This window comes from Lactuca virosa, chromosome 4, assembly GCF_052849685.1.
Source record: "Lactuca virosa cultivar CGN04683 chromosome 4, Lactuca_virosa_CGN04683_v6, whole genome shotgun sequence".
NCBI classification, from domain to species: domain Eukaryota; kingdom Viridiplantae; phylum Streptophyta; class Magnoliopsida; order Asterales; family Asteraceae; genus Lactuca; species Lactuca virosa.
In genome coordinates this window covers 489,367,999-489,383,882 of record NC_136429.1, presented here as the reverse complement: position 1 = coordinate 489,383,882, position 15,884 = coordinate 489,367,999, and the positions used below count along the sequence as shown (strand labels likewise).

At 35.8% G+C, this 15,884-nt stretch overlaps 1 protein-coding gene across 3 annotated transcripts; it reads left to right on the top strand.

Moving 5' to 3' along the window:
* Positions 1–504: 504 nt before the first annotated feature.
* LOC145109280 (uncharacterized) lies at positions 505–3,225 on the top strand. Of its 3 annotated transcripts, none has more exons than XM_079046433.1 (2): positions 505–753; positions 1,360–3,225. In XM_079046433.1, exon 2 carries the CDS (start codon positions 1,391–1,393, stop codon positions 2,963–2,965), a length of 1,575 nt encoding a protein of 524 aa, XP_078902559.1. In that variant the 5' UTR covers positions 505–753; positions 1,360–1,390; the 3' UTR covers positions 2,966–3,225. The 3 variants fall into 3 exon arrangements, with proteins under 3 accessions (XP_078902559.1, XP_078902557.1, XP_078902558.1); XM_079046431.1 differs by having other exon boundaries at positions 506–746; XM_079046432.1 differs by lacking the exon at positions 505–753 and adding an exon at positions 833–1,033.
* Positions 3,226–15,884: the final 12,659 nt, after the last annotated feature.

Genomic DNA, 15,884 nt, shown 5'->3' with positions numbered 1-15,884 from the left:
CATTCCAGACATGTTCTTTGTGTTTCAGAGTAGTTCTTTGTATTTTAGCCTAGCAATTTTAGAAAATTAAACAAGTAGAAGCATATGAGTCAATAACTCACCCATAAAGTCTCATCCAAATCACATGTCATATCTTCTTTGTCCATATAGTCCTATAATGATAATGATATTTCATTATGCATTCTGGAATAAGTAAAATAATGATGTATGTCGTACTCCAATCAATCAGAATGGATCAGGCCAATAACATCAATCCGGAATTGTCTATTCCAGAAAAAATCATTTTTCAAAAATAAAATAAAATCAAACTGATTATTTTTTTTAATAAACAATGCAAAAATATTTAGATTACTCAATTTCCTATAAATAAATACCTGATTTTTATTCGGCCAATCAACCAACCCGATAACTTCAAATATCAACCCGATATTTTGATAAAGAAATAATAAACGATATCTCGTATGTGGGACCCACAATTCGCAGTCATGATCTTTCTTTTCCCCGCCCCCCTCGTCTCTCTCTCTCTCTCTCTCTCTCTCTCAAGTCTCAACAAATCGCAGATCATCTCGCACACAAACATTAAACCCATAAACCACTCTTTCAAGACGTTGCTTCTACGATCCCTTTCGTGAAATAGAGTTCTTGATCCAAAAAATAACCCTTAATTCAACGCCATTTATGTTATACCTCCGTTTTTTCTTCGCTTCGTTGTTAAGCTAATGCAAAAAGTAATTGAAACAGAAAAGGTATGCTGTAAGTTAACCGATTGTTCAGTTTCATCTGTTTTGGAATTCTTTTTATCTTTTGGTTATTGGGATTAAATGCAGTGGGAGAGATAGGAAGAGACATCAAACACGTTTTCTGTTAACTGGTCCTATTTCTTGTTACCTTAATTGTTGTTGTGATGACAAGTTTTTGATCGGTCTATCATGATGATTGTAAAGGGTTTATATTATTATTATTACTTTTAAAAAATTTCTGAACTTGAGTTCTACTCGCGATTGAATTCGGCCATGTGATTTGAAAATTTGAGGTACAATCGTTTACCTGTGTGCTTTTTCTTACGAATTGAATGCTCAATTTGTGTGTCGATCGATTGGTGTGTGTTTCGATTCTAATTAGAAGTTGGTGAATTGCAGTTTTGGTATAAATGATTCGAACATAATTCCTCATAAAACTCATATTGCTTTTTTTTTTATCAGTCATGATTCTGTTTTTTGTCCAGATCCGATTCCAATTCCTCCTATTTAATTGATTGTATGCAATATCACACAAATTACACCCATATGATCCAATGCACTGTGCATATATTCACTCATAATCAGATCAGAATAACGATAATGTGTTTGTTTGTTTCAGGTCGATAAATTCCCGAAGCTTTACGTTTTAAATGAATACCACAAGTGAAGAAATTCGAGAAGATGGAAAGCAGAGAAGAAAGTCCATAGGTACTCCAAGCTCTATGAACGGCGGTCATGGTGGTGGTTTGACCGTTTCCGGCGGCAAAACCAGACGTTACTCCATCGGCATACCGAGTTCCCGAAAGAGCATTGAAGAAGAAGGTAACATCGTCCCTAATTATCTCAGAGCTTCAACTGGGTCATGTCACGATTTCTGTAAATATGGTAAGAAACATGAACAATCAAAGTCTTCAATCCCCATAAAGTTCAAAAGATCAACAGCTGTCAATAAAGAGAAAGTTATTACAACAACTGTAGCTCCAGTAGAAAGAAAGAAAGCAATTAAGCCTTTTCAAGATCCCAAAATTCAAACGCCTCTTGAATTAACCAAAAAGGATGTCTCAATCTCATTAACATCAAAAACGACACAAGTTTTGAAACGGGTTATGTCAGCAAACGGGAAACCTAAAGAGAAAGAGGTCAAATTGGGTCAACGGTCAACTTCTCTTGTGAAACGAAGTCCAGGGTCAAATGCGTCAAATGGAGAGGTGATTAAGAAGAAAGATATTAGAATTGTCAAAAAGACAGGGATTACCCCTAAAGCTGTTAAGAAAGATGTCGTGAAGGGTACTCCAGTTGAATCAAAATCCCCTAAAGTTTCTTCTTTGAGTAGGGCTACAAGTTTGAAGGTGATAAAACATAAGAGTGTTAAAAAGGTGTCTCCATTAAAGGATCAAAACATAATTCAAAAAATCGAGGTCAAGCAAATTGAAACAGAATCCGAGGCTAAAAGTGAGAATATTGAGTTCGATTACGTTCATGAAACTGTTGGAATCGTTGATTCTCCCTCATTTCCATCACTGGAATTGATGAATGATCCTGTTTCCATAAACGGGTTGGAAAAAGATTCGATGATCACACAATCAGTCTATGAAAGCTCCAAACTTGAAGATGATTCATCAATGGCAGAAGTCTTGGAAAAGCCCCAATCTTTTTCAGAAGTTGAAGAAAATTTGTTAATTGCGCCTCCTGTTTCTGAAAGCTCTCAATCTTATTATGATGACGAGGTTCTTGAAGATGAATCTGACTTCACTGATGAAGAGACTGAAAGTGATAGTGATAATGAGAAAGTAAACTCCACCGAAAATAAGATCTCAAGAAAGGGGAGAATGGTAATTTCTGAAGATAAAGATGATGAAGGGGTGAAGTTAAGGTTCAGAAGAGGAAAGATTCTTGATCTTCAATCTGAGAATAACGGACCTCGAAGGCTTAAATTCAGGAAAGGGAAAGTTATGGAGGGTAATGAAGAGAGACCACATGTTTCTAGAAGAAGTTTTGAAAAGAAACATGAAAAAGAAACAAACAATGATTCTATTTCTAATAATGGTCATGAAAACGTTGTTTTGAAGCATCAAGGTGATCAAGGAAAGAAAGATGCTCAAGGGTTGTTTAACAATGTCATTGAAGAAACAGCAAGTAAGCTTGTTGAAAGCAGAAAGAGTAAAGTGAAGGCATTGGTTGGAGCTTTTGAAACTGTAATCTCTCTTCAAGATGGAAAACCCTAATGAAAAATTACTGCTTGTTTAACTACTGAGGTAAGTGACTTTTGATGTTTTTTTTTCTCATTTTGTTTTTGAGGTTTGACTTGTGTATAAATAAAGGAAGTGACAATCTTATAACTTTACAAGTTTTATATGACTGTTTGGTTTGTCGAACAATGTTGACTTATAGTGAAATTATATCTATCTTTGTTTGTTCATTTAACTATATAAGTTTTCATTATGTTGAAGAATATTTGATTTATGTATGGTATTGAAATTCTAATTGTGCCAAATGCTCAAAATGTGTGATTGGAGTAGAAAATGAACATGGTAGTTATGTGGTTCAACAAGATGTTAATATCTACAATGTTGTTAGGTGTTATTGCATGTAATTCTTAAATTACAAAAGAAAGCGTTTAGTAGTGCGTGTAATTCTTAAATTACGAAAGAAAGCGTAGTCATTAACGATTACAAGTGTAGTCGTTAACAAATACAATACAACCTTTTTAACAGAATAGTTTTTAGACAAAAGTAGTATTCCCGTCTTCTTCGAGCCCATGTTGCAAGACAGTCACCACAATGATGGACATGATGACCGATGAAAATGCAATCTCTTGCATTTTCTCATTCCTATCGGATCAAAATATATACAATGGTTCACATCCTTATCTATGGAGAGTAATGACTACCTAGGAGATATTATAGTACTAGTTATTACAAGCAATAAGGATTTGATAATACAACATAATATTTATCATCTATAGTCTCATGCAGTCGAAGGAGAGGTGGATGGATGCTAAGACTATCTCAAAAATCATTGAATAATATTAATGGGAGACCCTTAGTATAAGCACCCACAATTTGATAACGAGACAGAACATGCAACACGAACTTCACCAGAAGCGACTTTTTCACAAACAAAGTTTATATTCATTTTGATATGTTTGGTGTGTTGATGTTGAAGTGGGTTTAGAGTAGGTAAATGACACTCAAATTGTCATAATAAACAATGGTGGTATTAATAAGAGGAAAATGGAGCTCAAGTAGGAGATTACATAACAAACAAGCTTCGGATAAACTATCTACGACACTGCGATACTTAGACCGAGATAGTTAGGTTGTCACTTAAAATACCAATAGATAAGGTTGCCACTAAAAACACACAACCTATGGTGGAGTTGTGATTGATTTGTAGTTGCAATACATAGGTGATAATGCCTTCCACACCATGAATAATATGTTTAAGAGCATACATGACATGTAGGTATTGTATATGCAGGCTATTTGTTGGACCTCATAGGAAACATTTTGTCTCATGAAGTGAGATATTGCAAAGTCCGACATAGCTATGACAACAGGTGGGTTTCGAATATGGGTTTGCAGAAGTAATGATGAGCTTACGCCTTGTTCCCGAGTTCTACTTAAGGAGGGATACGGAAATATACAGAGGGAAAGTGAGGGGCGTCGAAGGAAAATCGTGTTCCCGAGTTTCATTAATGGAATGAAAGTGAGGGAAGGGAAAGGATTTTAGAGCCATATTTTCCTTCCAAATTTTCCTCCCAAATTGGGTGGATTTGGGAAGAAAGTGAGGTGAATGAAAATTTTAGTTTTATTTTATTTTTCCTCCTAACTCCGGAACACAAAAACTTAAAATTTTTCTTTCATTTCCTTCAAACTCGGGAACACGGAATAATGAATATTTTCCTTCCCTTCTTTTCTTTTTGTCAAAAATTTTCTTCCCTTTCCTTTATTGCATAAAAAAAAAAAAAAAAAAAAAACTCAGGAACAAGGCGTTAGTGTTTAAGTTTATAGGGTTATGAGGTGGTTTACATGAAGTCATTCTAAGTCGGGAAATTATTTATTTTGCATATTATTTTTCATTAAGGAAAGACCACTCTCATGACGAGTGACTACATTGTTTAAAAAATAACCCAGTGATCCAAGGTCCTTCATGGTGAAAGCTCGAGCCATGAGAGACATGAGGGACTATAGAAGGTAGTGGGTGGACATGTTAAATATAATTTTATCCATATACAGAAAACAATATGTAACATCATTACCATGCCAATATATAAAAAGAGAATGGTCACATTCACTATGGATGAAGCTGGTTGTAAAGATGTAATCGGTGAAATACTTGTACCATGCACATGGGACGTGTTGTAGGTGATATAAGGACTTATTCAAAAGGAAAGCATTTTCAAGATGGGAGGAGTTTCGAAAATCCATAAGTTGATGCATGTAGATAGTTTTGTTCAAGTTATCGTTCAAGAACCCATTTTTAACATCTTGTTGAAAGACTGACCATGATTTTAGATAACACAAGGCTTAAAGTGGTATGTATCGTACTAGTTTGACAATCAAGCTAAAAGTCTCATTGCAATTTGAGCAAATCCTGATAATTTCTAAAATCGTTTTGAGCAAAATCCTCATGTTACAGCGGTGATTGTGACAACCCGAAAGATTTGGATCAAGCAAGGTCTAAATTGTAACCCTATTACAATAAAACCTTGAAAACCAAAAGGGCATAAGTGCATGTATATGGGTGTATACACTTTGGAAATCATATATAAGATAACATCATTATCAAGGCAAAACTAGACAAATAAATTGGAATAGGAATCATGGATTTTAAAATATTGTTTATTAGTATTTAGCCTAGTATCCCACCCACCCTAGAACAATTGAAAGTCATAAGTACATTGATTTATAAGCTAACATATATGTATTTAAATATGTGTAAATAAGCTTTGTGGAACCATGTTTAAATGCATCCTTGACAAGTCAACAAGATAGCACACAATAAGCATTACCTTTATGAATTACGGCCTAGAACTCCAATATGACAAGTTAGGACCGAAAATCCTTTCCATGAGGGACCCAAAACAAAAGCAAAGTACCTAGGACCGAAAACTACCCTAGTGGATCAATGTTTGGCCGTGAACACCTTTAGTGGGTCATGGTTTGGCCGTAAACACTCCTTAGTTGACCATATTTGGCCGTGAACCCATCCTAGAGCCATTAGGACCGAAATCCCCGAGGGATGGGGTGATTTCGGTCACAATAAAGTGTTCCCAAGAAGGTTACGATCTAGAGGAGGAAACAGACAAAAATGGTTGACTCTAGGACTTGATATCTCACCTATTTCCAATGTAGTCCCAGTAAACCACGCATTATCCCACAAATATCCATACTATACCCTCCAGACTACCAAGCACATATCCCATCTTTCCTTTCACCCTTTACTTCGGCAGTAAACAAATACAAACCCCCACCATTTCCCTCATTCTCCAACTCCCCTCATTTTCTCTCTAATTATCCTCTCAAGAGCAAGAGTAAGGTTTTGCTAAAGGCTTAACTCTTCAAGCTTCCTTAGATTTTTGAGTAAGTATTTTCACAATCCCCCTAGTGTTTATATATGATTATATGTTAGTTCCACCATTTTTACACACATATTTGTGTGTTAATATTGTTAGGATAATAATCATTCTTAGAAGTTCATCCACTCCACCCAAGTGCCAAGCTCGAAATCTTGTTATACTTGTTTCAAATCATCCACCAAACCAAACCAAGGTGAGTTCATATCCCCATATTTTCAAATTTTTTCCATGTTTTAGGGGGGGGGGGGGGGATACAAGTAAAACTTTGTTGATCCCACAAATAATTTCATGTTTTTCATCTTTATATTAAAGATAAAATATTATTTACATAAGTTATGGTTTATACTAGTTTTTGGTATAAATATCTGTGATTTACATATTGTTAAAACAAACATAATCTATGTTATAAAATCATAAGAAAAGTTATGATTTGTAAAACTACATGGCTTTTGGGAACTTATACTAAAAGATAACTTTACTAGCAGGAATGGTACATTATAGTCACTTACTAATCTAATGGGTTTTAACACCAAAATATTATGTTTTGATTTTATATTTTCATGCTAGAATACACCTTTATATTTATATAAAAGATTATATAAATAGTTTCAAACCAACAAGATAAACTATAATTGGTATAGTTTGTAAGTCACAAACAACACCTTTCGAATATACATATAATTATTTGAAGGTATAATTATCTTATTTTGCCAGTAAAAGGGGTCATAATTCACATAAATCTGTTAATGCTCTTGTCAGACTTTCCTTCACCGTACCTACCTAGCGTACACCTTAAGTCCTGCATTATAACCAGAGTCTTCTGGAGGGAGACCGGGACCGTTGTGTATAGATCTATATGGGATTGACAACCCCACACTTCAGTTGTTCGCTACAGTTAGACCGGCAAGTCTCGGGTGACAAAAGTCTACCAATTCCGACGCCTGAAGAACGTCGTTCAGGCATATCAGTCATATCAAGCATGGTTATAAGCACTCACATAGGGATTAACAAAACTATTTGGTTTACGGGAAGCTTATACTTCATTAGTTTTATTAAAAGAAATGAAACTATATACTATTTTCTGTACAACATTCACTTCCATCTTGGTCTTAGGGTTTAAGACCACAGTTCACCTTTAAGAAAATACTGGATTTTCTGGAAATATACATTATTACTTTACAATGAAAAGATACAAAGGAATTACTTACAATTTCAGTTTATACTAAAGAAAATATTGGATTTTCTGGAAATATACATTATTACTTTACAAGGAAAAGATACAAATGAATTACTTACAATTTCAGTTTATACTAAAGAAAATATCGAATTTCTGGAAATATACATTATTTCTGGAAAATATCGGATTTCTGGAAATATACGAAACCATTTTTTCGCAAAAACAATTACAAATCCTTTTATGAAAAAATGCTTATGAACTCACCAACTTAATTGTTGACACTTTTCAAAATCACTTGTATTCCCAGGAAACCTGTAGACATGTACTCAACTCTCCTTGAGGTCCGGCGTCATCGTCTCATGTCTTTCTATTTTTTTTTCAGTTATTTATATCTAACTTTTGAACAAACAGAGTGTTGTAAACAATGTAAACTTGTGTTATCAATGTATGAATGTTTGGGTTGCTATGTTTCATTACTATTCAATTGTTATGATATTGTACATGAAGTCACTCCATCCGTCCCTAGACGTTTCCGCCGTTCTGGTTTGGGGGTGTGACAATGATGGTCTTCATATGTAGCAAATCCATATTTTCGGTGGTTAGTGGGTTTGATTTATGGGTTTTAGATCTAGATTTTAGGGTGAGGTCTGGTTAGATTCGATTTTCTTGGTAAGATTTTTGGCTCCAAAATTGGTTGGGTTTGATATTTTGGTTCCAGATTATTCTTGACGTTTTGGATGATGGTTGCCTGGTTGATGGTGGTGGAGGAATGCTGGTTCTCTCTGTCTCACCTGGTCTTATTTACACACAATAGAAAACAAAGAGACCACATGGGTCTCTCTTCCTTTTTCGTCTCTCGATTGCCAAAACCATAAGTACACAATTTTACATGAGCATATTGTTTCCTTTTTCTCTTGATCTTCGTCAAACATGTGTACACATGTGGTTTTTTTTTCCTGTTTTTTTAGGGAAAATTACATTGTATCGTACGTGACGTTTCATTTCAACAAAAGGGTTAATGACCTAGGAGGGTAATAAGGCTTTAACTTTGTCCATATTAGGTCCTTAAGGTTTTTTTTGTACATATTACACCAATATGGTTGTTATAACCGTTTAAAAAAAGGTAACCCCTTGGTCTATTTCAACCAGATATTGCCAAGCATATCTAGGTGTTTGCCTACCCCTTCGGTCTATTTCAACCGGATACTATCAAGCATATATGGGTTCTTGCAATCCTCTTTGATTTATTTCAACCGAATACCGGGTCTATTTCACCCCTACTACTACTACTACCACCATATAATATCATAACAGAAATCACAGAGTCATCAAACAGAAACAGGCATAACTGACAATTATCACAAAGACAATCATCACACTACCACATAAACTAGTGGGTCGGCCTTGGTGCCTTCGACCCACGAATATTGCGAAGGAAGACTCACCTCAGACTGTGGGTATCAAATCGTACTCAACGAATGACTCTCGAACTCCTCTCCCTACCGCACAAACATAAAACCCTAATTAGAAATTAGGTCACATTCTAACCGGAAAGTCCAAAACCCTAATTTTTGACTTAAGGCAAAAAGGCTCCTTTACCTTTTCCTTATTGGGCCTCATTTCCTCCAAGGCACAAATCTATAAAAGAAAACCGACAAAGGTATCCAAGCCCACTGTAGGGCCTCTACGGCCCAATATGGCCCAAGAACACCTAATTAGGCCTAAATCACAAAAATGGCATGTTACAATCAGGTGGGCCCGAGGCCCAACTTACTTAAGTCCAAAGCCAACACCAACCGAGCCCAAAAACCTTCTAGGCATACTGACTATGTGCATGCGGCGTACCTGGCTTGTACGCCCAACGTACGCTGGTGTTGACCAGGAGTCGGGATGTTGACCCGGTATGCTGGTGTTGACCTGGAGTACGCATGGTGTACTGGTCTGCCAACCCAAACTCACTTCCATGTCTTAATCTGTTAAGACCTAACGTCCAAAACTTAGATCCAGGCCCCTAATAACTTCTTAAGCCATAAAGATGCAAACTTTATGCTTTTGCATGCAAGGATGGGGCTCAAATCATGAATCAAGTCAATAAGCACACTTGTGTTGGTGATTTGTTATCATCAATGTTATTTAAGTGTAATGGGATTACTTTGTTGACCAAAAGTGATCTTGATAAATATTGAACAAGTAAGGAAGGTGTGGAGTACACACTTTTTTAAGTTTGATCAAGTTTCAAAGTACACTGTCATTTAGGGGCGAAGCCCCTGAACGAACGGGGGTCCGGGGACAGCGCCCCTAGGAGCGGGGTCTAAGGGGCGGAAGCCCCTGGCGGCGTCCAAGTTCTATACCTGAACCTAGGAGAATCACAAGAGCTAGAAAAGCTAAGTATTTTGGATCTGATTTTCAACTTTATCTAGTTGAAGGAACAAGGAATGAGACTATATGTCAACATCAATATTTTTTAATATTGAGGAGGATCCAAAGACTTTTAGTGAAGCTATGGCATCTAGGGATGTTCATTTCTGGAAAGAAGCAATTCAGGATGAGATTGATTCTATCATGTATAACAATACTGGGGTATTGTCAGATTTACCTCCTGTTTGCAAGGCATTAGGAAGTAAGTGGATCGTCAAAAAGAAAATGAAGGTGGATGGCACAATTGATAAGTATAAAGCCATATTGGTTATCTAAGGCTTTAGGCAAAAGAAGGCATTGACTTCTTTGATACTTATGCTCCTGTTGCTAGAATTTCCACTATTAGATTATTGTTAGCTCTTGCAGCTATACATAATCTTGTGATTCACCAAATGGATGTGAAAACTGCATTCTTGAATGGTGACTTAGATGAGGAAATTTACATGAAACAACCTGAAGGGTTTGTTATGCCTTGTAATGAACATAAGGTGTGCAAGTTGAAGAAATCATTATATGGTTTGAAACAAGCACCAAAACAATGGCATCAAAAGTTTTATGATGTGATTTTGTCTAATGGTTTTGCATTAAACCAGGCTGAAAATGTGTATATAGCTGATTTGATTCTTCTGGTAAAGGAGTTATAATTTATCTATATGTTGATGATATGTTAATTTTTGGTACTGATCAAGGTGAAGTTGATAAAGCCAAGAAATTCTTATCATCTAGTTTTGATATGAAACACATGGGGGAGGCTGAGGTAAATCATGGTATAAGAATTAGAATAGGAAACAATGGGATTTCAATTTCTCAATCTCATTACATTGAGAAGATATTGAAAAAGTTTAACTTTGACAATTGTTCTCCTGTTAGCACTCCTATAGATCCTAGTCTTAAGTTTCTACCTAATAAAGGATTTCCAGTGTCTCAACTTGAATACTCAAGGGCTATTTAGTTGTCTAATGTATGCCATGATTAGTACTAGGCCTGATATAGCATATGTTGTGGGAAGGGTTAGTAGATATACTAGTAATCCTAGTTCACATCAATGGAAATCTGTGAGTAGAGTATTCAAGTATTTGAAAGGGACCATGAACTATGGTTTAACTTATAGTGGATATCCTTCTGTTTTGGAAGGTTATTCATATGCCAGCTGGATTAACAACTCAGAGGATCACTCCTCTACAAGTGGTTGGGTGTTTCTTCTTGGTGGAGGTGTCATTTCTTGGGCATCTAAGAAACATGTAACATCCCAAAAATCATGACCAAAAATTTCATTTTTAAATAAGTTATTATAAAAACCATCAGTATAAAAACATCCATAATAACTTTCCATGTCAAAACCAAAGAGTCAATAATCAAAACATGTTATCATAAAAAAATATCAGAGTGTAATCCCAAAGATCTCATGTGCGGAAAAACATAGTGTGATGCGCTGCGATCGAGCTGGCTCCTTTCCTTTGAAAACGAAGTACCTGAAACCAAAACTGAAAACCGTAAGCATGAAGCTTAGTGAGTTCCCCCATCATACCACATACCATACTATAAACATATTGTCAGGCATATTTGGGTGCCCGACCAACCCTGCTGTGCATACCGGGGTTCTCAACCTACCCCTGCTAGGCATACCATGGTGCCTATCCTACCCCTGTCATACATATTGGGGTGTTCGACCTACCCCTCCAGTTTATCTCAACCGATTACGGGAACTATTTCACCCCCTACTACTACCACATAACAACATAACATAATCATACTGTCAGGCATACCGGGGTGCCCGACCTACCCCTTTGGTCCTTTCGACCGAATACGGGGACTATTCCCCCTACTACCACTATCAGATGACATCATACCAGGCTAGCACATAAAACATAACAGATAGTGGCAAACCCAGATAATTATCACCAAGACAATTATCTGACAAACAACTCCTACTAGTGGGCCGACATTGTGGTCATAGACCCACTTCTACTGGAAGGTAACTCACCACGAATGCTGAAGCTCGCTGCCCGAACTCCCTAGTTGCTGCCCTGACGGCTTCCCACACTAACAATCCCAAAACATCACCCAATTAGCAATTGGGTTCCAAACCATGATCCATAATCCACATCTTGGGGTAAAATGACCATTTTACCCCTGGCCCAACAAGACTCATAACTAAGGCCCAAGCCCAAAACCGATAAGGTCCAAAACCATAAAGTCCATAAAAGCCCTATATATGGCCTAATTTCCAATTAGGCCTAGACGCTTACCTGAAACTACCCTTTTTGAACCCATTTTGTACTTCGTAACTGTGATAACCCAAAAATTTTATCCATATAAAAGTCAACTTTGGTCAACAAAAATGAAACTTATTCAATTAAAGGTCAAACTTACTTCTTTAATTATCATAATATAGTTAGAGTTATGATCTATAAGTGTTTGAACCCTGCATTCAAAAGTGTAGTGTGTCTACATTGGAAAGTCCCTTAGGAATCGAGAACCTTCGCATGACCGCAAACCTTTCGCGGCCATGAACAACTTCGGAGCCGTGAACAACTTCAGAACCGTGAACCTCGTGCGAGCCGTAAACACTTCACCGCCTTCAGCCGTGGACCGAGGCCGTGAACCCTTTGGCAGTGAACTCCTCCTTATATATATGTTTCAGCTGATTTTTACTTCATTTCTACACTTTTAAACGAAATTCGAACCTTTTTCTCTCAAGTATCATCAGCCAAGAACAACCTCTCTCCTCAAGAACATGCCAAATTCATCCCTTCTCATCATATTTCGTGATAATCACTATTTCTTCATAAGATCTAACAGGTATCATTTCTTGATCTTGTTATCACTTCAAGAACATCCTTCAATCTTCATATACTAGGCTGAAACTCATTAATTTCACTAGTTTTCACGAAAAAACACGCGAAGAACACGAAGAACACCCATCTGAAAACCTTTGAATCTTCTTATAAACTTGGTTAGGATCTTCAGGTGTTCTTCATTCATCAAGAACACAGGGCTGTGAACCCTTCATATTTGGGTCGTGAACACTCAAGTGTTCTTGGGCCGTGAACATCCCATCTGGACCGTAAACACATTTCAGCCTTCCATTTTCGATTCTAACACTTCTTTGGTAAGTGTTTCTTACACCATAGGTTGTTTCCTATACACCTTTATGATTATGAACACTAAATGTATACATATTTATATCATAATATACTAAATAGGACTCGTTTGTACTTCGGGATTTCACTCGGGAAACTTACCAATCTATACCAAATCTTCTATCGAATCCCTCAAATAAGGTGAGTTCATTCCCCTATAATCTACCTTTTTAAATGGTTTTAAATGATTTTTAGGGGGGGAGGGATACAAGTAAAACACAAGAAATCTTGTGTTTAAAAATGAAATTTTACTTATTTCGTTATCTTGTTGTCAATATGAATGAAAACATGAAACTTGTTAAAATCATGGAAATCAACTTATAAACTATAATAGGTATAGTTTATGGATCGTAGGAACTATTTTACAAAATCCAGGTTAAAACATGGAAATGAACTATTAAACTATAATAAGTATAGTTTATGAAACAAAAGGAAATCTTTTTACAAAATTACTTGTTAATTATAAAAAGGTTTTACATTTTATGTAAATAGTTAATACATGATTGTGAACCGCTAGATGTACCACTCATGGTACCCGTTAGAAACTTAATTATAACTAGAGTCTCCTTGAAGGAGAGCGTGAGTTGGTGTATAGATCTATACAGGACTAACTTAGTATTAGTATGGTTATAATGAATATTCACAATAGTATTAACTTATTATTTACATAAATATATACTTTTTCTAAACTTTCCCAAGGGATACTAACTATATGATTTCTCAGTATATACAATAGGGTTAGATAAAATTGAAGTCCGATAGACAGTGGAATGTGTGACTTCTGCCTCATTCCCTGTTCCTTGTTTGGTTGTGGGCTTAGGGCAGATTCACCCATTTAACTGTCTATTCAATCTTGGTATTATACAACTCGTATGTACTAAGTGATCATAGGAGGGTAGTATTGGTACATCGAGTTTTTAGGGTAATTACATGTTCAGATAGAGTTACTGATAAACAAAATTGGGTATCATTAAGCTAAGTATGGTAATTATACTTGTGCTTCTCAGTCTTGGAGCGTTTAAGACTACGAATCGGTTTTATAGAAAATATAGGATTTTCTATGGTTTACATCGTTATTTTGGAAGATAAACAATTTTCGATAGAACTTTCTAAAAACAATAACAATTATGACTGAAAACAATGTTTCACTATAGAGTTAGTGAAACAAGAAACTTATTTACAAAAGGTTTAATACTTATTATTAAACTAGTATTACATAAAGGACCTTTAATGGTTAATTCTATAATTCCTTAGTTTATACATTCGAATTATATATAAATAATATCTGATAGGCAGTGGAATGTGTGACTTCCGCCTCATTTCCTGTTCCTTGTTTGGTTGTGGGCTTAGGGCAGATTCACACATTCAACTGTCTGTTCGATATTAGGTTATATATAGTTAGTATAAACTAAGTGATTATAGAAGGAACTATTGTGGTTACCATTTTACCAGAGATTCGTTAACGTTAATTACGTAATTACTTGATGAATACATTAGGATTATATATAATAAAGATCCGGTAGATAGTGGAATGTGTGACTTCCGCCTCATTTCCTGTTCCTTGTTTGGTTGTGGGCTTAGGGCAGATTCACACATTCAACTGTCTAATCGATCTGTATTATATATAATTAGTATTCACTGAATGATTATAGGAGGATTAACTACAGTCATTTTACTTATAAGAAAATATAGGATTTTCTTAAGGGTCGTTTTCAATATAAAGGTGTTGGGTTTTGAGCATTCTAACACTCCTATGGTGTACATGCAACCCTATAAACCTTGGATCTATGTTTTCTCTATTATACATGCAAATATTAAATATTCCAAGGTTTCATCCTAACTAGCATATTATGAAGCACCTATACTACAAAGTTCTAGTTAGATGACATACCTTTTGATGTAGCTTGATGTCTTCAAAATTTAAGAGCTTAGCCCCAATAGTGTGGAAGCCTCAAGTGGAATCACAAATCACCAAAACACCTTGGAAAACCTTTAGAGAATATGGATACTTGGCTCACACTATGAAATCGGTTATTGCCCTCTTTAGTGTATCCACACTAGCCACTAGCATAATTTCATGAACCATAAGACCCTTTATATAGTGTGGAGGATTAGGGTTAAACCCTAATACCCATGACCTTTCATTTTCTAGGATCCATGGGTTAAAGCTCCACGGACTATCCATGAAGACTTAGCCCAACCTAAATGAACTTGACCCACTACACATATATATATCTAAGAGTCCATATTTAATTAGTTCCTTTTGATCACTTAATTAATTATAAATTAATTCTTGATCAATACTAATTAAATAATATGATTATATATTAATATATTAGAACTTATAATATATTAATATAAATCATAAATATACTATTCTCAAAAGACTATCCATATAAATTGTGTCGGTGAAGTGCAACCTAAATGGACCATGCCGGGTCGGGTCAAGTACATACCAAATATAGTTATGGACTTAGACATTAATCCAAGAGTCTCCCACTTGGATAAGTCTAAAACTATTATTGAGTATGACTTCAAAAACCAACTGGCAATCGTAGCTCTTAAAGCCGCTGTCGAACTCTGATCTTGTCAATGAACTCTGACCTTTGTCAATGACTTGTCCATTAGATAAGGGATCATATATTCCTCCATTCTAGATATCATATGGACTGAGACATGGATTATAATCATTCTCTCTGTCCATTTGTTGTTTCTTGATTTTCGATTTATGATGACTGACTGATTGAACAAATGAAATCAGTCCTGGCTTGGCCAAGCACTCACATGTGTCATCGCTAAATCATCGAGGGGCCCACAGATATCGC